This window comes from Capricornis sumatraensis, chromosome 2 (assembly GCF_032405125.1).
Source record: "Capricornis sumatraensis isolate serow.1 chromosome 2, serow.2, whole genome shotgun sequence".
Taxonomy (NCBI): domain Eukaryota; kingdom Metazoa; phylum Chordata; class Mammalia; order Artiodactyla; family Bovidae; genus Capricornis; species Capricornis sumatraensis.
The window spans coordinates 59208421-59231471 of NC_091070.1; the positions used below are offsets into that span (position 1 = coordinate 59208421).

Below are 23051 nucleotides of genomic sequence, written 5' to 3' on the forward strand. Positions count from 1 at the left end.
GCAGTAGGGTGTGTCGCGATTTAGTTAACCTGGCACTTCCCCACCTCCTTTCCTGGCGCCCCACTGCCAGCTGACTCCTGGCCCAGTGCTCTCAACGTACCTTCTCTGAACTGGGCGGGGGCCGCGTTCCCGTCTCCCTCGTGCCCACCCTTCTCCCGCTACCCGTCACTCTCCAAGTTTACCTGACAAAGCAGGGGGCGGTTTAGCCGAGGCGCGTCCGCCCACGAATGCACCGGGGGCGTCCCTAACACCCGCGGGTGGGGAGCAGAGCCCGGGCCCGGAGGGACGCGCCGGGAGAGGGGGCGCGGCGGCCCGGCCGGGAGAGTGTCGTGTCCCGAGCAGGCCTCAGGGCGGCACTCTGGCCCCGCGGCCGGCGCGCTCGGGCGGGCCTCTGGGCGCCCGACCCACGCTGGCCGGGAACGTGTCTCCCGGTGACGCAGCCCCGGGTGGGGAACGTGGTGCGGCGGCGGCGGCGGCGGCGACGGTACGCGCCTGAGCCGCCCGCGAGAGGACGTGCGGTGCTGCGGGAGGCGACGGCGGTGGCGGCGCGGGACCTGGAGCGGCCGGCGGGAGCCGGGAAGCAGGACGCAGGCGCGGGCGAGGAAGTAGGTCCCGGGCGCGGCGCTCAACAAAGAGCGGGGCCGCCCCCCTGAGGTATCCTGCCGACCCCGAGCGCCGGCGGGCGGGCAGACCCGGTCCGGCAGTTCGCGGGCGGCCTGGGAGGGGGAAGGGCCGCGGCCGGAACGCGGCGGCGGGGCGCCAGGGACAATTCCAGGCCGGCTGGTCCGCGGTCCCCGGACGGGCGGAAGGGAAGGGGCTGGGCCGCTCGGGATTGTAGCCTCTGCTTGTCCCTCGTGCAGGCGGAGTTGCGGGCAGAGGCTCCATGTTGGGAAGCGGCGCCGCTCGTCCTCGTTAGCGGGAATCGGGGCGCCGCGGGCAGAGCCGGCGGGGCCCGGGCCCTGAGTGAAGATGGAGGCCCCTCTGCGGCCTGGGGCCGACATCCTGAGGCGGAACCCGCAGCAGGACTACGAGCTCGTTCAGAGGGTCGGCAGCGGCACCTACGGGGACGTCTATAAGGTGAGGCCGGCCGGACTCTTTTCCTGCGGTCAGCGGGCTTCCTGGAATAGGCCACTTTCTGGGGAGCATGAGGAGGGCGCAGGATGCTTTTATCATTGCATCTTGGAGATGCCGCGGCCGTGGTTCAGTGTGCTCGGTTTCAGGGCACTTTCTATTCACTGCTTGCTCTAATCGCTCCAACAAGCAGAACTAATCACACCTTTGCAAACTACCTTTGTACTTTTTTGTCGTATAAAGGCTTTTTTCATGCTTATTTGTGGTATCCAGGGGAGTTCGAATCTGCTTACGGAGTTGCACTTGAAAATGTTCTTGTCTTAGCATGGAAAAATGCTTCCTGGAAGTCGGGAGACCAGAAAGTATATTGACATTCCGACATTTGCATAAGAAAACTTTTTGATGGATAATCGTGGTTTATAAAGTCCTGTGAAATCCCTCCTCTCAGTTTTATCTGTAAGCAGTCTAAAAAGTGGCTTGGGCACAAACATTATCATATGTAGAACAATGCTTTTCCCCGCATAAGTTTCGTTATTTGTATCAGGTGATTCCTTTTTCTACTTTAGCAGTTCCTCTCTTTGGAATTTATAACATCCCATGACCAAGAGTGGTTAAGAGCTGCTGTCCTTTTAATTGTACTTGTTTGCTTTATTTGGAACGAAAGAGGAGGATGTTACTCTCAATTTGAGATTTGAAAAAACATACAGAGACGCAAACCCGGTTCCCCAAGTTCACTGAGTTCTTGAAGGATCAAGATAAAAGAGATTGTTTCGGATTGTCTTATGCTTTTTGTTGTGTTTCAAAAAGGAATCTCTACTGCAACTCATGTGGATGTATTGAGGGAAATTTTCCTGGATTTGGAACAGCTTTGTTTATTGGATTTAATCATGTTATGTATGCCATTATTCCAAGTAACACTCCTGCTTGTATTTGAAACTGGCCTTGTGTTATATGGTTAATTAACCAGTAGAATCCTCTGGGGTATGTTGTTTTGCATAGGTGGTAATATGGAAGAAAATCATCCTTTCTTCCTAACTTCTGTTTTTGTTAATATCCTCCCTATTAATAGTAACAATTTGAGGTTGTGTTAAGACAGCTCTAACACTGATTCTATTGAGATGAAAAGTAAAGGGTAGGATTTTTATTTAAGCAAGCATTTGCATCTTCTGTACTAGGTACTGTTCTGTATGGTATGTTGAATTGAGAGGAAGGTTCCAGCTTTTGCCTTGTGAATAATTTTAATTCAAAGTGGATAATTATAATAGAATCCAGAATCCTCTTTATATAGAATTAGAGGTATTGTGGAATGATCTTTAAAAACTTGAAATTCCTATTTGCTTTCTCAGTCCCGCTTTTTAGTCATCTTCTTTTTATGATTCACTATGTATTACTAGTTAATGTTAATCATACAGTTGTTCATCATCAATTCAGTTCATGTTAATAATACAGTAATCTGAATTCCAGTTCTTGTATATTTTCTCTCCTTCCTACTACAAGAACATTTGAAGTGTTCCCCACAGAAATCCCAAGACTTTTACCATTTTTCTTTATAAATATAACAGCTAACTAAAGCAGTTATCTGGAGCAGGGTTTTATCCTTGCCAGGGAAAGCAAAAGGTTATATTAAAGGGGCAGCTAAGATTACTTTTTACCCTGGTGCCTCCCTGCCCTATCTCTCTTCTACAGTTCCTAAACAGAGGATCAAAGACTGAATATTTATCATACAGCACCTTCAACTGTCACCTCACACATGATCCCTTTCTCTTATATTCATGCTCCCTCACTTTATGTGTATATTCATTCCACAGCAAGCAATTGCTGATTCCTAAACATCCTCAAAATCCTGGTTCCTTGTCTTTTGTTCTCTTTTGTTCTAATTACCTGGAATCACCTCCCTCCTAAATTTCCAACTGTTATTATCCTAACTGTCCAGGAAAGCCTTACTCCAGTGCTCTTCCAGGGGGCCCTAGACAGACCTTCCGCATTATCTCTCTGGCCTCATTTATGACTCTTCCCCCTCCTTCATTGTCTTCTAGCAACACTGGCCTGCCTGCTCTTTCTTAAACAGAATGTACATCTTCCTACCTTTGGGCCTTTGTTCTGGCTATTCCTGCTGCTCACAATGGCTTTCCTCGGACAGCCACATGGCTTGCTCCCTTCCCTCCTTGCTTTTATACCCTCTCAATCTTTTTTTCCTACTTCTTTTCTCTTTGCACTTATTACTCTAATGTTTTACTTACTTTTTTCTTGTTGGTTACCTATCTCAATCCAAGAACATACTCCCCGAGGGCAGGAATTTTCTGTTTTACGCAGTGCTCTGTCTCTAACAGTACCTAGAATTGTGCCTGGCACAGAATAAGTACTTTCTGAAACTGATGAATGAATGACTATCAATAATTCTGTCCCCTACTTTTTGGGTGTATGCTTTTGACATCACAACACTAAGTTAACATTTAATACTCTATATATTCTTGTAATGCCAATTATATCCTGCATATGAATTTTTATTACAAATTTCAATTATTTGAGTCCCCTGGGAAAAATATTTCTGGAAAACTATTTCATAGCATATCCATTGTCAATATTTTTAAACCTACAGAATTTTAAGTCTGTGTATTTACTCCTTAATATGCCTAAAAACAGGTAACATTCAAACTGTAGTATTGAAGTTTTTAACTCAGAGCACTTAATTTTATTATTTATCACTGTGTTTAAGATGAACTGAAAATCCTAGGAAGTTTTAGAAGAATTTCAGTCTGTGATGTAAACTAGCAAAATAATTACAGTGAAGCACTGGAAGTGCAGAGTCTTAAACCAGTGGACCTCCAGGAAAGTTCCTTATTTCTTTTTCTATCTTATGGACCTGGAGCTTTGAAAGTACCACAGCTTTGAGATTTTTTGGTGAATTATTTTTGTTCTTCAGAGGCACAGATCCCCTCTGAAGCTCCTGTCTTTCTTGAGAATCCCTAGGAGGGCAGAACTCAAACTGGCTATTCTGGGTTGAAAGAAGACTATTACAAAGATTCTTTTAAATAAGTGGGTTAAATTATTGAAGGTGAAAGCAGGAAATAGTGGAGGGGAAAGAAACACAAGGAGAAAAGAAATGTGGTGGAAGATGTATGAGAGATTAAATTTCAACTAAGCAAATTTTATTTATAATTAACATTAATTTTAAAATCTTCCAACAGAAGGAGGAGAGATAGTATCTCTGCTACCTTCTGTCCATAGTGATCTAGACAATTGTTATGATACAGTTTACAACTAACAGTACAAGTCATTTGGGTAGGTTGCCTTTATCTAAATATTTATATGAAAGTTGTTCCCAACCTAGGTTCCAGAGAAGTGTTAGTAATCTTGTTTATGGGTTATAAATTTAGAGTGGGTTGATCTCATGTATTCTTTTCTAACCTGTATTGCTTTTTCTGATTGATTATAAAAGTGTGATATATTTAGCTCCAGGAGGACAGGAACAAATGTCTTCTGCTCATTACTGTACAGTAGCAGACAGACAGATGCTCAATAAATATTTGTTGAATGATATTAGTTGTATAAATTAACCAGAGATAAGTACTGTTAATAATTTAATATTAATAGTTTATTTCAGGCATTTTTCCTGAAAGTTTTCAAACCAATATGTTTAAACATGGCTTTATAAAATTGGTATCATGATATATCTTTTTTTTCCACTTGATTGGAATGGCCAGCATTTTCCCTGATCTTTAAATTGTTGTTGTTTAACCACCAAGTTGTGTCCCACACTTTTGCAACCTCATGGACTGTAGACCACCAGGCTCCTCTGTGCATGGGATTTCCCAGGCAAGAATGCTGGAGTGGGGGTGCCATTTCCTTCTCCAGGGGATCTTCCCTGGAGATTAAAATCACAGGGATTGAAATCACATCTCCTGCATTGACAGGTGGACTAAATGAGCCCTGATCTTTAAATAGTCTTCAAAAATACCATGTTTAAAAGATCCATTGAAAAAATCCTCATTTAGTTAATGATTCTAAGTTTCGCATTGTTGTTTTTAATTTTTACTACTTAAAATAATGTTATAATTTGTGTAGAAATCTTTGTCACATAGTCTTATTACTTCTGTGTATTCTCTGGGTGCTGGATGAACTGGGTCAGCTGTAATGAATCCCTCTTTTATATATACCCTCCCTCTCTCTTCCCCAAGCCAGAAGTCACAATTCTAGAGTGACTTTAGTTCATTTCAGTCGCTCAGTCATGTCCGACTCTTTGCGACCCCATGAATTGCAGCACGCCAGGCCTCGCTGTCCATCACCATCTCCCAGAGTTCACTCAGACTCACAACCATCGAGTCCGTGATGCCATCCAGCCATCTCATTCTCGGTCGTCCCCTTCTCCTCCTGCCCCCAATCCCTCCCAGCATCAGAGTCTTTTCCAATGAGTCAGCTCTTCGCATGAGGTGGCTAAAGTACTGGAGCTTCAGCTTTAGCATAGTTTAACCCAGGAACTCATTTTATAAAAACAAAGCTTGGTACATCACAACCCTTCTGTAGATATTCATTTATTCAAGAAATACTTCTTTCTATTTATTCAGGAAATATTTGGTTTGTTTTCTGTTGAGTGCCAACTGTATGGTATGGTATGGGGATGCACACATGAAAAAGTACACTATCAACAGGAACGCATAATTTAGTCAGGAAAGCAGACATGTAAGCTTTCATAATTTGGTAAATGCCAGAATAGAAGTGAAGTGGGAGAAATGCTCAACTTTGGTTTTTTCTCTGTGGGGACTAGGGAAAGGAGAAGAGGATAGAGAGCTATGATGTGAACAAGGGAAGATTAAAAAGAGTGGGGACGTTAACTGGATTTTAAAAGAATTCAGGGTGATTTCTAGGTGAGCAAATGGGAAAGAAATTGTAGGCTGTGGAAATAATGTATGCAAATACCTAGTGGCTTGAAAAACAATGATAAATCTTGAGGGACCTGCATCTGCTTTCCAAGTTTGGTTTGACCAAATCTGGCAGAGACTCCATAGATGGGGAGTACAAGCTATTTAATGGCAGACAGGGCTTCCCTGGTGGCTCAGATGGTAACATGTCTTCCTGCATTGTGGAAGACCTGGGTTCGATCGCTGGGTCAGGAAGATCCCTTGGAGAAGGAAATGGCAACCCACTGTAGTACTCTTGCCTGGAAAATTACATGGATGGAGAAGCCTGGTAGGCTGTAGTCCATGGGGTTGCAAAGAGTTGAATGAGCAAATTCACTCACTCACTCACTGGCAGGCAAGGACCAGATAATGGACCTTGTATGTCATAGCAAAGAATTTGGACTTCTTCCTGTAAACTGACGAAACACTTTAGGAGGGAAACTCTCATGGTATAGAGGCTGGATTAGACAAAGTTTCTGAAAGTATGCAGACCAGTTACTGAATAATCCAGATTATAGTTTATGCAAGCTGAAATTTAGGCACTGGTATTAGAGATGAAAGGAAATGATAGATTTGCATTGTATTTAGATGATCAAAATTACCTGGTGATCAGTGAAGGAAAAACAGGTAGCCAGTAGCATTTAGAATTTCTGCTTGGATGACTGCATTGGTATCACCAACAGAATTAAGAAATACCAGATTTGTGGGTTCTGGATCTTGTGTTTGGTTTTGGATATATGACGGTACATAGGTGATTATGTCCAACAGATGGTAGAAAATGCAGCTCTGGCCTTAAGAGAGCTGGACCAGGGATACAGGTTTGGGAGTCATTGTCACTTTATGGGATGGTACCTGTGTAGTACAGGTGAGGTTATATAGAAGAGTACATTTGTAAGAGAGCTGAGGAAAGGCAATAGTCTTAGAATTATGACAGAAGAAAATAATATGTTGAAGGAGTCTGAGAAGAAACAAAAAGTTATGAGGAAGTTCTTTCCATAGAAATCAAGGAGTTTCAAGAACTCATCTCTGTCATCCTGAGTCTATTCCTGTTTCCTTCAGCTCTAATTGTGATAAGGCAAATATTTTCATCTTCTAGAAAATTTAAATCTGAAGTTTTGTGTCATTTCTTTTTATTCTCCTTGCCCACAGATTAAAGTTTTAGAATAAAATGGCTTTTAAGGCCTGTCTCTCCTGACACTGAATTTCCTTCCATTCTTTATATGCACTCTACTCTGTCCATCAGGTTTTTGCAGGTACTATTTCCTTTTCCTAAAACATCCTTCCTCTTGTCTTTCATCTATCTTCTACTGTTTGCATTTCTCTTTAAACATTGCATTTTGTCTGTGGTAACTTCTTAAATAATACTTACCATTTGTCACTCATCTTTGTTGCTGTCAGTGTTCCTCTTCTGCTCAAAGTGCAAGTCTAGCAATTGTGTTTGCCACTGAATCAGCTAACCTGACATAGTGCCTAGCATATTCTAAGTGCTCAATAAAAACGTTTTGAAGGTGTGAGCGACATAGTGGTCATTTAAGTAAGGAATCAGAAAGGTTCATTCAGAGCAGAAGAGCTGAGATGTGAATGGTCAGTAAGGAAGGAGGGGGATGTAGACCACTTTTTGAAGCAGCTTAGCTATGAAGGGAAAAGGAAATGAGACACAGATGTTTCTTCCACTGTTTCTGTTTTTTTTTTTTTCCTTCCATTGAGTCTGATTACAGTTTTTCAGTTATTATTCTTTAAACTTGTCTTATCACCCAATTGACCCAGGAGTGTTGCGAGTTTAGAGAAAGAATTTGACTAAGAAGGCAGTCAAGACAGAATTTGGTAGGAATTGAAAATTTAGAAAAATTACACACGAAAACTTAGGTTGGAATTGTTGGGAATCAAAAGGTAGGGGATAAATTTAAAACCTCGTTCTCTACCTTTCTTTTTCCTTCCTCTTTTCTTCTCTTCTCTGAAATAGAGTCTCCATTGATTTCCAGTTCCAGTTGTTCCCTATGGGTATGGTAGGATGAGGCACATTGATGAATAGGGAGCTAGAATGGAGCTGGGAGATGACAGGGTAGAAAGGGGTAAAGATTCAACCAGTGTTTATAGAGGGCCTCTTATGTGCCAGACACTGTTCTGGGGTCTTGGAATATACCAGTGAGCAGTGCAAAGATTCTTGTCCTCATGGAAGTTACATTGTAGGGGAAAGAGAGAGTGAATAAACAATAAGCATAATAAATAACTTGTATGGGATGTGAGAAGGTGACTAAAGATGTAGAAAGAAGAAAAAGCTGAACAAGTTAAGGGGTTCAGGGTTGCCAGGGTGAGATCAGGAAGGTAGGTTGAGAAATGATATTAGGATGAGCATTGTGGGCCACATTGAGAAGGTTCAGTCAGTTCAGTTCAGTTCAGTCACTCAGTCGTGTCTGACTCTTTGCGACCCCATGAATTGAAGGCCTCCCTGTCCATCACCAACTCCTGGAGTTCACTCAAACTCACATCCTTCAAGTCGGTGATGCCATCCAGCCATCTCATACTCTGTCATCCCCTTCTCTTCCTATCCCCAATCCCTCCCAGCATCAGGGTCTTTTCCAGTGAGTCAACTCTTCACATGAGGTGGCCAAAGTACTGGAGTTTCAGCTTCAGCATCATTCCTTCCAAAGAAATCCCAGGACCGATCTCCTTTAGAATGGACTGGTTGGATCTCCTTGCAGTCCAAGGGACTCTCAAGAGTCTTCTCCAACACCACAGTTCAAAAGCATCAATTCTTCAGCACTCAGCCTTCTTCACAGTCCAACTTTCACATCCTTACATGACCACTGGCCAAACCATAGCCTTGACTAGATGGACCTTAGTTGGCAAAGTAATGTCTCTGCTTTTGAATATGCTATCTAGGTTGGTCATAATTTTCCTTCCAAGAAGTAAGCATCTTAATTTCATGGCTGCAATCACAAGGTTAGGTTTGAGTAAAAGACTTTAGGCAAATAAGGAGTTGGCCAAGCTGATATCTGGATAATCAGAGGAAGCCTTAAATATCTCTCTCTCTTACTGAATCACCTAAACCTATCTCTACAGCTAAATTATAAGCTTAGTGTTAGGAGTTAGAACTGAGACACTGTCACTGCCATCATTGCATCTCATTGACTGGTGCAGAAATACAAGTCATTGTGATTTTAATTAAGTTCAGCAGTTGTATGTAGCTTACCCATTTCTTATCTTCCCTGGTCATTTTTTAATAGCATGAGTTTGCAAACAAAAGATGTGTGTCTGCTTCTACTCTCTTTCCCCACTGGTGTTTTCTTATTTTTATTTCATAGGTTCAGTATTTTCATTTTAACTATCATTTCCGGTGTTTTTGATGATGACAAATGTGATAGAATATAGATCAAGTTATTAGTAGATTCTCAGTGCAAAGAAACAGAGAAGGCAATGGCACCCCATTCCAGTACTCTTGCCTGGAAAATCCTATGGATGGAGGAGCCTGGTTGGCTGCAGTCCATGGGGTCGCTAAGAGTCGGATATGACTGAGTGACTTCACTTTCACTTTTCACTTTCATGCGTTGGAGAAGGAAATGGCACCCCACTCCAGTACTCTTGCCTGGAGAATCCCAGGGACGAGGGAGCCTGGTGGGCTGCCATCTATGGGATCGCACAGAGTCGGACACGACTGCAGTGACTTAGCAGTGCAAAGAAATAGAGGAAAACAATACAATGGGAAAGACTAGAGATCTCGTCGAGAAAATTAGAGATACCAAGGGACTATTTCATGCAAAGGGGGGCTCAGTAAAGGACAGAAATGGTATGAACCTAACAGAAGCAGAAGATGTTAAGAAGAGGTGGCAAGAATACACAGAAGAACTATACAAAAAAGATCTTAATGACCCAGTTAATCACAGTGATGTGATCACTCACCTAGAGCCAGACATCCTGGAATGCAAAGTCAAGTGGGCCTTAGGAAGCATCACTATGAACAAAGCTAGTGGAGGTGATGGAATTCCAGTTGAGCTATTTCATATCCTAAAAGATGATGCTGTGAAAGTGCTGCACTCAATGTGCCAGCAAATCTGAAAAACTCAGCAGTGGCCACAGGACTGGAAAAGGTCAGTTTTCATTCCAGTCCCAAAGAAAGGCAATGCTAAAGAATGCTCAAACTACTACACAATTGCACTTATCTCACACTCTAGCAAAGTAATGCTCAAAATTCTCCAAGCAAGGCCTCAACAGTACATGAACTGTGAACTTCCAGATGTTCAAGCTGGATTTAGAAAAGGCAGAGGAAGCAGAGATTAAATTGCCAGCATCTGTTGGATTATAGAAAAAGCAAGAGAATTCCAAAAAAAACATGTATTTCTGCTTTATTGACTATGCCAAAGCCTTTGACTGTGTGGATCACCACAAAGTGTGGGAAATTCTGAATTAGATGGGAATACCAGACCACCTGACCTGCCTCCTGAGAAATCTGTATGGAGGTCAGGAAACAATGGTTAGAACTGGACATTGAACAACAGACTGGTTCCAAAGAGGGAAAGGAGTATGTCAAGGCTGTATATTATCACCCTGCTTATTTAACTTATATGCAGAGTACACTGGGCTGGATGAAGCACAAGCTGGAATCAAGATTGCCAGGAGAAATATCAATAACCTCAGATATGCAGATGACACCACCCTTATGGAAGAAAGCAAAGAAGAACTAAAGAGCCTCTTGAAGAAAGTGAAAGAGGAGAGTGAAAAAGTTGGCATAAAGCTCAACATTCAGAAAACTAAGATCATGGCATCCTGTCCCATCACTTCATGGGAAATAGATGGGGAAACAGTGGAAACAGTGACAGACTTTATTTTTGGGGGCTCCAAAATCACTGCAGATGGTGATTGCAGCCATGAAATTAAAAGATGCTAATCCTTGACAGAAGAGTTATGACCAACCTAGACAGCAACTTAAAAGCAGAGACATTACTTTGCCAACAAAGGTCCGTCTAGTCAAGGCTATGGTTTTTCCAGTAGTCATGTATGGATGTGAGAGTTGGACTGTGAAGAAAGCTGAGCGCCAAAGAATTGATGCTTTTGAACTGTGGTGTTGGAGAAGACTCTTGAGAGTCCCTTGGACTGCAAGGAGTTCCAACCAGTCCATCCTAAAGGAAATCAGTCCTGAATATTCATTGGAAGGACTGACGTTGAAGCTGAAACTCCAATACTTTGGCTACCTGATGGGAAGAACTGACTCATTTGCAAAGACTCTGATGCTGGGAAAGATTGAAGGTGGGAGGAGAAGGGGATGACAGAGGATGAGATGGTTGGATGGTATCACCGACTCGATGGTCATGAGTTTCAGTAAACTCCTGAGTTGGTGATGGACAGAGAGACCTAGTGTGCTGCAGTCCATACAGTCGCAAGGAGTCAGACACGACTGAGCGACTGAACTGAACTGATTTTACTTTTGCTTTCAGAATTTATATTAGTTTCACTCTAAGCTTTAAATTGTGGTTTCAGATCAAATATGTAGGAAGAGAAACATGTGATACTTATTAACTTATTAACAAGCGATACTTTTGTTTTCAGGGCTTTGTTATCAATTTGAGAATTTAGTTCTAGATTAGATAAATTGGAGCAGTCACTTTCACTTGGCTGCATTGGACTACTTTTGAGTATTTGACATGTTTGAATGTCATTAGGAGGCTGTTGCTTTTCAATTATGTGAAGTACTGATTATGTTTGAGAGTGTAGATAACTCTTTGAAAAAGGCAAGATGAATTTAAGTCTAGTATAACTCTACTTCTGTTAAATGTCATAATCTCCCACTGAGATTTTGAAAATATGATATTGGAAGCCGGCTGATAGCCCAGTCTATCGTTGGAGGTGTTTGGGCCCATGACTCATACTGGCCCCCACCTTCTAACATTTTTATAAAAATAAAATTGGATTAAAATGACTAAGAGTGACTAATGTTTGTTTAGCTCTTTCAAAATCAGTATATTACTTGTTTCTCACAGTAGTCCTATGAGATAGGTGGGACAGATGTATTATCATCTCTGATTTACCCAGAAGAAACTTACTGTTTCCTCTAGGTCTCACAGTTAATAGGTGGCACTATGAGGACATGAATCCAGATCTTCTGACTCCGTATTTCTGTTCTTTCTACTAAAGCAAACTGCCTCAGGACTACATCTTTAAATTCATTGCTGTATACATAGCCCTTAACACATTGCCCAGCATGTAAAAAGGTCTAAACAAATTACGGGCAGATGGTCAGATGAGACTTGGCAGCCTTATCCCTCTGCTAAGAGGTGAGAGACTTTTTGGACTGATTTGAATATGCATATAAGTTTCAGGTCTCAACATCAACTTTCAGAAGTACTTTTTTCTGGTTACCCACCTGGTCATTACTCTTACCCTTAAATTTTCCAAATTGGAGCTCAAGCTTGGTTTGCTTTTACTGTGGAGATTAACTTAGCTCATAGCCATCCTACGTGTTAATAAGTAAGAGAGAAACTGTTCTAGTTCTTGGTTGTTAGACACCGTTCCTTATGTGCCTTCTCTTCCGTTCATTTTGTTGGAAACTTAGACTTATTGTTACCTGAATTAACTGGGTCCCATAGACTAGATTTAGTAAGCTAAGTTAAATAAAATGCTAATTATTGCATGTAGTAGAATAGCCTGGCTTTTGTAGCATTAGCTAGTTACTCCTGCTGCTGCTGCTAAGTCGCTTCAGTTGTGTCCGACTCTTAGCGACCTCATGGACTGCAGCCTACCAGGCTCCTCTGTCCATGGGGTTTTCCAGGCAAGAGTACTGGAGTGGGGTGCCATTGCCTTCTCCGAGTTACTTCTAGTTGTCTGTAATTTAAGTCATATCCCGAGAAGGATATCTTGTGAACCAATGTGTTACCCTCTCACATACATGCATCCTCTTTTTTAGGTGCCTTGTGCCTTTTTGCCCCCTCCCTCCTTTTTTTAACCCTGCCCCTTATCAGTATCAGGAGGAATCCAATGTGGGCATGACAATATATTTTAATAGACATAACTTGCAATAAATTATTAACAACTTTTGCATTTTAAGCTTTTTGACTCCTAAATGTAATAGACAATGGAGATGCTTGGGTTCCCTGTAATTTTTTTTCCCCAGGAATAATTTCCTATTCATTCTGTAGATTCATGGGTAGGACTTGCCTTTCTGTTTGCCTCTTTCTTCCTTGCCTGAGAATTGATAGCCTTCTTTCCTACATTTTTCAAAAAATACATTTTAAGTAATAGGTGTTTATTTTAGAAAACTATGATATAGTAATAAATGAAAGATTACATGTACTTCTTTTACTGGAAGATGAAAATTTTTATAAATCTTTCAAAACTTTTAAAAAGTCATATTAAGGACACGTACATAAATCAGGGCTTCCCAGGTGGTTCAGTGGGTAAAGAATCCGCCTTCATTGCAGAGACATAACACGAATTCTATCCCCAGATTTGGTAGATCCCCTGGAGGAGGGCATGGCAACTCCTTCTCCTGCGCCCAGTGTGCTTGCCTGGAGATTGCAAGGTCAGAGGAGCCTTGTGTGCTATAGTCTACAGAGTCACAAAGAGTCAGACATCGTGACTGAGCACACACACACGCACATAAATCTTAATATGTGTTATATGTAAACACATTATTTATAGAATATTATGTGGAATACATATTTGATAATGTACTTTTTCATTTAACAGTGTGTCACAACTTTTCATGTGACTATACACATTTAATATTTGTATTATTTCCTTGTATCTGTACAATGTTTAATTCAATATTGCTGAACAAGTAAATCTTCTCCAGTGTTTCCTTATTAGGCATACTGTGATCCATACCCTTGAACAAATTCTTTTTGCATATCCTTAATTATTTCTTTAAGTAAATGTCTAGAAATAAGTTTTCTGAGTTATGTTAAGCTTTTAGTGAATTTGACCAATTATTTCCCCCCAAAGTTGCACCCAATAACAGTGATTAAGTATTTATATATTCCCTACCTCTTTTTGATTATTAGTAATTAATGTATTTCTGCTACCTTATTTTACACTTATATGTTTATGTTTCTTTTTTGCCTACCTTTTTAAATCTTAACTCAAGCCCTTTTCTCTCTTTTCCTTTGCCACTAAGGCCTCCTTAATGACAAAGGATACTTAATTCAGTTTAAACAATCCTCTAGAAGGAATGCTCCCTTTGATAAAATCAGTCTGTATTAGGAAAGGACTTCTTTTCAGACACACGTAAGTATCCTGACAGACTAGGCTCTAGTGTATCCTGAGATAAAAGTCATTTGGACAGATTTGGGGTCACCCTAACAGTCAGGCCTTAGACTGTGAATATGTCTGCCTGGTAGTGGGGCAAAGCCTGCAATACAGCCCCCTTAAGTGGAGAGGGAGCACCTGTCTAGATTTGGAAGGCAGCTTGGAAAAATTACTCCACAAAAATTAAGGAATTTGGGAGCTGGCAGGAACCTCTTACACAGTACGTATGTCCTCTACCCTTTCCTTTATAAGGTATCATTTAACATTTAAATAATAAAGACATGCTATGTTTCGAAGCAGTTGGTTTCTACTTAAGTACTATAAAAAAACTTTCCTGTGTGGATCTGAAATCTGTCCCATTGAAACTCAAACAAAGCAGGTAAATCTTTAATTTTTTGCTATTACCCCACCAAATACTACCCTCATACCTAAAGTATGCAATGCATAATGGGTGCTGAGTGAATAAATGTTAAAATACTTAATGACTTATCTTTATATTAAATTTTCATCTGGCGAATATGCTAAGTGGCTCCCTTCTTTATGATATTTTGTTCACATAAATTTGATGATCTTATTGGAAGTGGTCTCCTTGAAATTTTATGTAACTTATATAGTCTACAGTATTTATTTATGACCTCCCTTTTTCCTAAAAAGATTTATAATAGAAGTAAAATGAAGCACTTTACTTTATTCTTGCCACAGGATGAAGTCCTGCATTGTGTTTTGAGTATATCACTTTCAACATTTATTTTTGAATTAAAAAAAATCATACCTTTATAGAGAGTTGAAGGACGAATCTAAGTCACCTATACCAACTTTTGTAATGAATCTAATATTTTAACTACTATCATTTTTGTTGGGCATCAAACTTTGAGTTCATGGTCAAAGCATATAGCAATCAGAATAGTGGTAAGGGTCTGGAATCTGTATGTGGCATGTTGGGAAAATTAGCATGTTTCATCCTTAGATAGAAGGGAGTTTTTCTATTTCTATCTGAGCCATGTTAAAATTAGAACTAGGCCCCTGAGTGCCATAGGAACTCAACACATACTTACTGAATAAATCAATGAATCTAGGTATGTGAGATTTTCCAGAGGAGGAATCGAATAAACCGGCGTTATCTCACAGACCAAAACTGGGACCACTGAGGAGAGAGCACCAAATCCTCACCACTAGACCACCAGGGAGGCTGAAGAGAAATTAATAGGAAAGTCGCAATTTTGCTTATCATAAAAAGCCTTTATACAACTAAATTTATGCTAAAGACGAATGTATCAAATTGACCAAATGACTTCCATAGACTTAAGTAAAAGAAAATTGCTTTTTAGGAAAAAGGTTGAATTAGATGATTTCCAAAATTTCCTCCAAACTAAGATTTTCATAGAACAGTATCTCTAGAGTAGTTTTAGTTTTCTTTTTACCTCCCTACCTACTTACCTATTTGTTTTTGTTGAGGATTGACTTACAAGTCTTCCCGAGTGGCTCAGTGGTAAAGAATCTGCCCACCAAGCTGGAGACAGGTTTGATCCCTGGACCCTGGAGATCCCTGGAGAAGGAAATGGCAACCCACACCAGTATTCTTGCCTGGCTGGGAAATCCTGTGAACAGAAGAACCTGTTAGGCGGCTGTAGTCCATGGGGTCACAATGAGTCAGATACGACTGAGACTCAACAGCAACAGCAACAACAATTGATTTACAATATTAGTTTCAGATGTACTGCAGAGTGATTCAGTAATTTTACACATTACAAAATGATCACAGCAGTGAGTCTAGTTATCTGTTACCATGCAAATTTATTACACACTATTATTGACTGTATTCCCTATGCTGTACTTTACATCGCTGTGACTGACTTATTTTGTGACTGGAAGTTTATACCTTTTAATCTCCCTGGCTTATTTTACTCATCTCTCATCCCCCTCCCCTCTGGCAACCCACCAGTTTGATCTGCGAGTCTGTTTCTGTTTTGTTTTGTGCTTTAGATTCCACATATAGGAGAAATCAAAGTGTTTGTCTGACTTACTTCACTTAGCACAGTATCTACAACATTATTTACATTGTTGCAAATGAGAAGATTTCATTTTTTATGGCTAAGTAATATACTTGTGCGCGTGTGTGTGCACATGTGTGTGCTTTTGTGTTGTGTGTGTGTGTATCTCCACTTGGATTACTTTCATGTCTTGGCTATTGTAAATAAATCTGCAGTGAATAGTGGCATGCAGTGTGTATCTTTTTGAGTCAGTGTTCTTGTTATCTTCGCATAGATTCCCGGAAGTGATATTCCTTCGTCATGTGTCAGTTCTATTCAATATTTTTGAATTTTTGAGAAACCATCATACTGTTTTCCATAGTGGCTGCTTCAAGTTACATCCCACCAGCAGTGCACAAGGGTTCCTTTTTTCCCACACCCTTGCCAGCTCTTTTTATTTGTTATCTGTTTGATAATAGCTATTCTGACAGCTGTGACATTGTGGTTTTGATTTGCATTTCACTGATTAGTGGTGCTGAGTATTTTTTCATATACATGTTGGCCGTCTATATGTCTTTTGAAAAGTCCTCTGCCCATTTTTTTAAGTGAATTTTTTTCTTTTTTTTGATCTTGAGTTGTATGAGCTGTTTATGTATTTTGGATGTTAACCTCTTATGGGATATTTTATTTGCAAGTATATTTTCCTAGTCAGTAGGTAGCATTTTTGTCTTGTTGGTAGTTTCCTTTGCTGTACAAAAGCTTCTTAGTTTGATATAGTCTGCTTTTTCTTTAATTTTTGATTTTCTCTTGCTTGAGGAGAATATTTTAAAAAAATATTGCTGAGACCAATGTCGAATAGTGTACTGCCTATGTTTTCTTCAGTGTTATATTTTTAGGTCTTACATTTATGTCTTTAATCCATTTTGAGTTTAAGATATATGCAGATGGTGTAAGAAAGTAGTCTCGTGTGATTCTCTTGCATATAGCTGTCCAGTTTTCTGAGCATTATTTCTTGAAGAGGCTGTCTTTTCCCAATTTGATATTCTGGCCTCCTTTGCAATAATTAACGATGTAAGTGTGAGTATCTGGACTCTTTTATTCCATTGACCTATGTGCCAGTACCATACTGTTTTGATTACTATAGTTTTATAATGTAAATAAATCAGGAAGTGTGATACCCCCAGCTTTCTTCTACTTTATCAAGATTGTTTTAGTTATTTGCAGTGTTTCGTGCTTCCATATAAATTTCAGAATTATTTGTTTTGGTTCTGTGAAAAGTGCCATTGGTATTTTTATAAGGATTGCATTCAGTCTATAGGTGGTATGATGATTTTATTTTGCAGCTTTACTGAATTCATTTATTAGTTTTAATAGTTTTTTGGTGGCATCTTAAAAATTTTCTGTATATATAATATGTCATCTACAATTATTGATAGTTTTATGTTTCCTTTCCAATTTGGATTCCTTTTATTATTTTTGTTCTCTGATTGCTGTGGCTAGGACTTCCAAAACTGTTGAATATAAGTGGTGAGAATGGGCATCCTTGTCTTGTTCTTGATTTCACAGGAAATGCTTTCAGCTTTTCACTGTTATGTATGATGTTCACTGTAGATTGGTCATATATGGCTTTTATTGTGCTGAGGTATGTTCCCTTTATACTCACTTTGTTGTAGAGTATCGTAAATGGATGTTAACTTTGTCAGAAACTTTTTCTGTATCTCTTAAGATGATTATATGATTTTTATTCTTTAGTTTGTTCATGTGATATATCACATTGATTGATTTGAAGCTATTGAACCATCCTGTATCCCTGGGATAATATCATTTGTTCATAGTATATAATCCTTTTAATGTATTATTAAATTCACTGTGCTCATATTTTGTTGATGATTTTTGTATCTATGTTGATCAGTGATATTCTTCAATTTTCTTTTTTGTTGTTGTGTCTTTGTTTGGTTTTGGTATGAGGATGGTGCTTGCCTCATAGAATCAGTTCCTTCTTTCATTTTTCTATTTTTTGAGTAATTTGCAGAGGGTTGGTGTTAATTCTTCTTTAAATACTTAGTAGAATTACTTTTTAAGCTGTCTGATCCTGGAATTTTGTTGGGAAAAATTTTATTACTGATTTAATTTCATTACTGGTGATTGATCTGCTGATATTTTATGTTTCTTCCTGATTCAGTAAGAGTTTGTATGCTTCTAGGAATTTGTGCGTTTCTTCCGGGTAGTCCATTTGGTTGGTGTATAATTGTTTGTAATATTCTCTTATGATCCTTGGATATATGAGGTGTCAGTTGTAACTTTCTTTTCTGATTTTATTTGTGTCTTTTTTTATTCTTGATGAGTCTGGCTAAAGGTGTATCCATTTTCTTCATATTTTTAAGGAACCACCTCTTAGTTTTATTGATCTTTCTTTTTTTTTTTTTTTGATCTTTCACATTTAAAATTTTTTTTCTGTTTCTGCTCTCATTTTTATTATTTCTTTTCCTTTTCAAGCTTCTGGCTTGTTTGTTCTCATCTTTCTGGTCTCTTCAGGTGTGTGGTTAGGTGTCTGAGATTTTCCCTGTTCGCTGAAGTAGGCTCGCATCTGCATAAACTCTTTCTAGAATCGCTTCTGCTGCGTCCTGCAGACTTTGGATGGCTGTGTCTCCATTTTCATTTGTCTCCAGGTACTTTCTAAATTTCCTCTTAGGTTTCTTCAGTGGTTAGTAGCGTATTGTTTCGGAGAAGGCAATGGCACCCCACTCCAGTACTCTTGCCTGGAGAATCCCAGGGATGGGGGAGCCTGGTGGGCTGCTGTCTATGGGGTGGCACAGAGTCGGACACGACTGAAGTGACTTAGCAGCAGCAGCAGCATATTGTTTAGCCTCCATGTGTTTGTACTTTTTGCAGCTTTTTTTTCCCTTGTAGTTCATTTCTAATCTAATGTCATTGAAAAAGATCCTTGCTCTGATTTCATTCTTCATGACTGAGCAACTGAACTGAAGTTTATTGAGATTTGTTTTGTGGGCTAGCACCTAATCTATCCTGGAGAGTTGTTTCACTATCCCATAAATGTCAGTAATATTTTAGGATTTCTGTTCTTGAATTTTTTTTCTTCTAACGCTATGTACTCTTCCTAGGTTATCTCGTCTACTGGCCTGGATTCAGTATTGTTGATGATGCCCAGTCTGCCTCCAATCCATGTTAGTTCTTGAGCCTCAGGAGCTATTAGTGGCTTACAGTATATTCCATTTATATGCTGTTAGTTTTCTAGTGTTGTTCAGTGGCTCAGTCATGTTTGACTCTGTGACCCCATGTACTGTAGCCAGGCTTCCCTGTCCTTCAGTGTCTCCCAAAGTTTGCTCAAACTCATGTCCATTGAGTTGGTGATGCCATCTAACCATCTCATCCTCTGTCTCCCCCTTCTCCTCTTGCCCTTAATCTTTCCCAACATCAGGGTCTTTTCCAATGAATTTGCTCATCTTTAGGAACCTGAAATTTAAATATGTTCATATCTGAGCCCCTCATCTATATTCCTTCATTGTCCTTCCCCTTTACCCATGAAATGTGTCCGTCTTCTGTGTTTGTCATCTTAGTGAATAGAATCACAGTGTTTATTCACTTGTACAATCCAGAAACTAGGAGTTATCCTCAATTTGCTGTTCCTTTGCATTTCACATTAAATAATTTGCTGATTCCTCAGCCATGAAATTAAAAGACGCTTACTTCTTGGAAGGAAAGTTATGACCAACCTAGATAGTATATTCAAAAGCAGAGACATTACTTTGCTGACTAAGGTCCGTCTAGTCAAGGCTATGGTTTTTCCTGTGGTCATGTATGGATGTGAGAGTTGGACTGTGAAGAAAGCTGAGCGCGGAAGAATTGATGCTTTTGAATTGTGTTGGAGAAGACTCTTGAGAGTCCTTTGGACTGCAAGGAGATACAACCAGTCCATTCTGAAGGAGATCAGCCCTGGGATTTCCTTGGAAGGAATGATGCTAAAGCTGAAACTGCAGTACTTTGGCCACCTCATGCGAAGAGTTGACTCATTGGAAAAGACTCTGATGCTGGGAGGGATTGGGGGCAGGAGGAGAAGGGGACGGCCGAGGATGAGATGGCTGGATGGCATCACGGACTCAGTGGATGTGAGTCTGAGTGAACTCCGGGAGTTGGTGATGGACAGGGAGGCCTGGCGTGCTGCGATTCATGGGGTCGCAAAGAGTCGGACACGACTGAGTGAGTGAACTGAACTGAACTGAATGGAGACAAGCTGGAGTGGAGTATAGCAGAGGAGGCAACAGAAGTTAATGAATTTGCTTTATATTTTTAAAATACCAGTTTTTTCTGAGTTATTGGATGTGAAGAATGTGAAGGAAAGAAGTGAAGAATGACCTTGGGTTTTGTGCTTAAGCAACTGACTGGCTGCAGTAAATTTTATTTTGATTGGGAATTTGTGAAGATGAAAGTGTTTGTGGAGCAGGGATAACTGAATGTTATATGTTAGGCATGTTAGGGTTGGCATGTGTGTCAGGTTTCCATGGGTTTAAGAGTCTGGAGCTGGGTGAGGAGATATTAATCCTGGAGATGGTTATTAAAGCCATAGGACTACATAGTAGAATGTTAGATAAAGAAAAGATGAGACTCTGTTCATACGGAATTAAATTCAGTAAATAGAGTATTCTAATGGATAGGTAACAGAGGTGTAACAGAGGCTTAGGTAGTGTTAAAGGCTTCAAGAGAGAAGTATAAAATATTTTTTTATGAAGAGTAGAAAATCAAACCTGGTGGAGAAGTTGTAGTTCGAGGTTTGTGTAATGATTTGAAAGTAAGGCCTATTAATGTGATTTTATAAGTTTTTTTCCCAATAACATTTAGCTGTTCAATATCAATATGGAGCTAGTGATAATCAGTTTAATCAGATAAGGATTTTGCTAGACTAGCATGATAGAGGATAAGAAGAGAAGGAATTTAAGGGTGTCTGTAAGGGAGAGATTATAAATGGAGTGGTGGACCATGGAACCCTGACAATTAAGATGTGAGGACTTGAAAGATGTAATTGGTAGTCATATGGGAATGCACTAGATTAGTGAGGGGGAAGAATCGCTGGAATGAGAGGACTTCCATCTTCCTCACTGATGAGATAGTCTATGCCTTAAATTATATCTTTGTATTCTTTGTTGATAGCTCAAAAGTTTAATTATTTTTTAGTCACATTAAAAATCTTACAGCATGTGGGAAAGTCCATGGTTTACAAAACTGATAAGTGCATAATACTGTTAAAATAGAAATGGTTTAGTTAGGAGGACAAACATCTTCTTGGTACAAGCAGAAATTTAATGTTTCAGTATGCATTAAAAGTCCAAGACAGAAGAGTTTGAGTAAAAGTACTTCTTTGGTAGTAAATTGACTTGGAAATATTAAGAGATAAGGAAAGTACCCTGGCAATGAGGATAGAAAATTAATTTAAATAGGAAGGCTCTTCTATGGATTGTATAGTGACACTGATCCCATTTATTATTATTTATATTTTTTCATCTAATAATTTTAATTCCTGATTAATAAAGAGTTAAATAAATGAACTATAGTGAAATACTTTATTAGACTTTTGGGTGTTTAGTATACCCTTAAGTCTAAGTGTTAGTGTATAGCAATAACCTCTAAGATAAGTGGGACTCAGAAATAATTTAGAACTTCTTATAGAGGTGTTGTGGTATTTATTAGTTCCTATTAGAAATGCAGCACAGAATCTTCAAATTCTTGTGTGTTAAAGTTAAGAAACAAAAATACTTGAGAATATCTAGTTTCTTTAGGTGTATTGACACTTAATTTGTCAAAAGGAAATGTTGGGTTTCAAAAACTAGTATTACGTTTGACTCCACTGGATTAAAGTGTGAAATTGTATAGTTAAATTTCTGAAAGATTTCTTTCGTAAATTGAATCTGTAAAGTCTCTGTTTAGAAGATCTTTTTTTTTTTTGAAAGCCTCTTTGCCTTTCATTATAAAAGAGCCTGGTACTGCTTTCTGTTTTAAAAATCCAGCTGGAAAATTACAGAGTCTGAACTTTTGCCCATCGGGCCTTCATTTGGAAAGAACAGAAATATGTCTTCAAAATGGAGACTGACACTTAAGTGTTTATCCTGTCAGTGGAACCTTTAGCTTATATTCTTTACTTTTATTTCTGTAATGACAAATAATATATTTTGGCTTATACATGGGTAGCTGAATTTTAAAATACCATCTTTATTTTATGTGATTCTGAGATTGTTCAAACTTTTCAATGATCTGTTCCTTTCTGAGTGCCTCAGAATCTCTTAAAAACTGTGTCCTTGGTTCCTGCATCTTCATTTTGGGTCTGTTAAAGTGAAACACAACATAGTTGTATTGTTTCTAATCATAAATATTGGCACAATATGTCTGAAAATATCAATATACTTAATATGATTTTACATGTATTCTTTTAAAAATAATTAATAGGCTTAATTTGAGTACCGTTTTCTATTTATAGACTTGTTGAGCAGATACGTAGTTATATGTATCCACACCTCACCCACCCACCCACGCAGTTTCCCCTTTTATTAACATCTTGCATTAAGTGTGGTATACTTATTACAATTATTCAACCAAAGGTTCATTCTTTATGTTGTACAGTTCGTGGATTTTGACAGATACATAATGACATGTATCCATTACAGTTTCATACTGAGACTAGTTTCACCATTCTGAAAATGCTTTACACTTCACCTGTTCATCACTCTTCACCCAAACCCCTGGCAACCACTTTTCCTATTGTTTGCCTTTTCTAGAATATTGTATAGTTGGACTCATATAGTATATAGCTTTTTCAGACTGATTTTTTTCATTTAGTATGCATTTAAGGTTCTGCCGTATCTTT

At 39.4% G+C, this 23051-nt stretch overlaps 1 protein-coding gene across 1 annotated transcript in view; it reads left to right on the forward strand.

Moving 5' to 3' along the window:
- The first annotated feature begins 591 nt into the window (after positions 1–591).
- The window catches only part of MAP4K5 (mitogen-activated protein kinase kinase kinase kinase 5), a 114139-nt gene continuing 91679 nt past the window's right edge, over positions 592–23051 (forward strand). The window contains exons 1-2 of the mRNA XM_068966384.1: positions 592–605; positions 861–1077. Of these exons, the coding sequence (XP_068822485.1) occupies positions 970–1077 (108 nt within the window). The 5' untranslated portion in view covers positions 592–605; positions 861–969. The remainder of the gene's footprint in view (positions 606–860; positions 1078–23051) is intronic.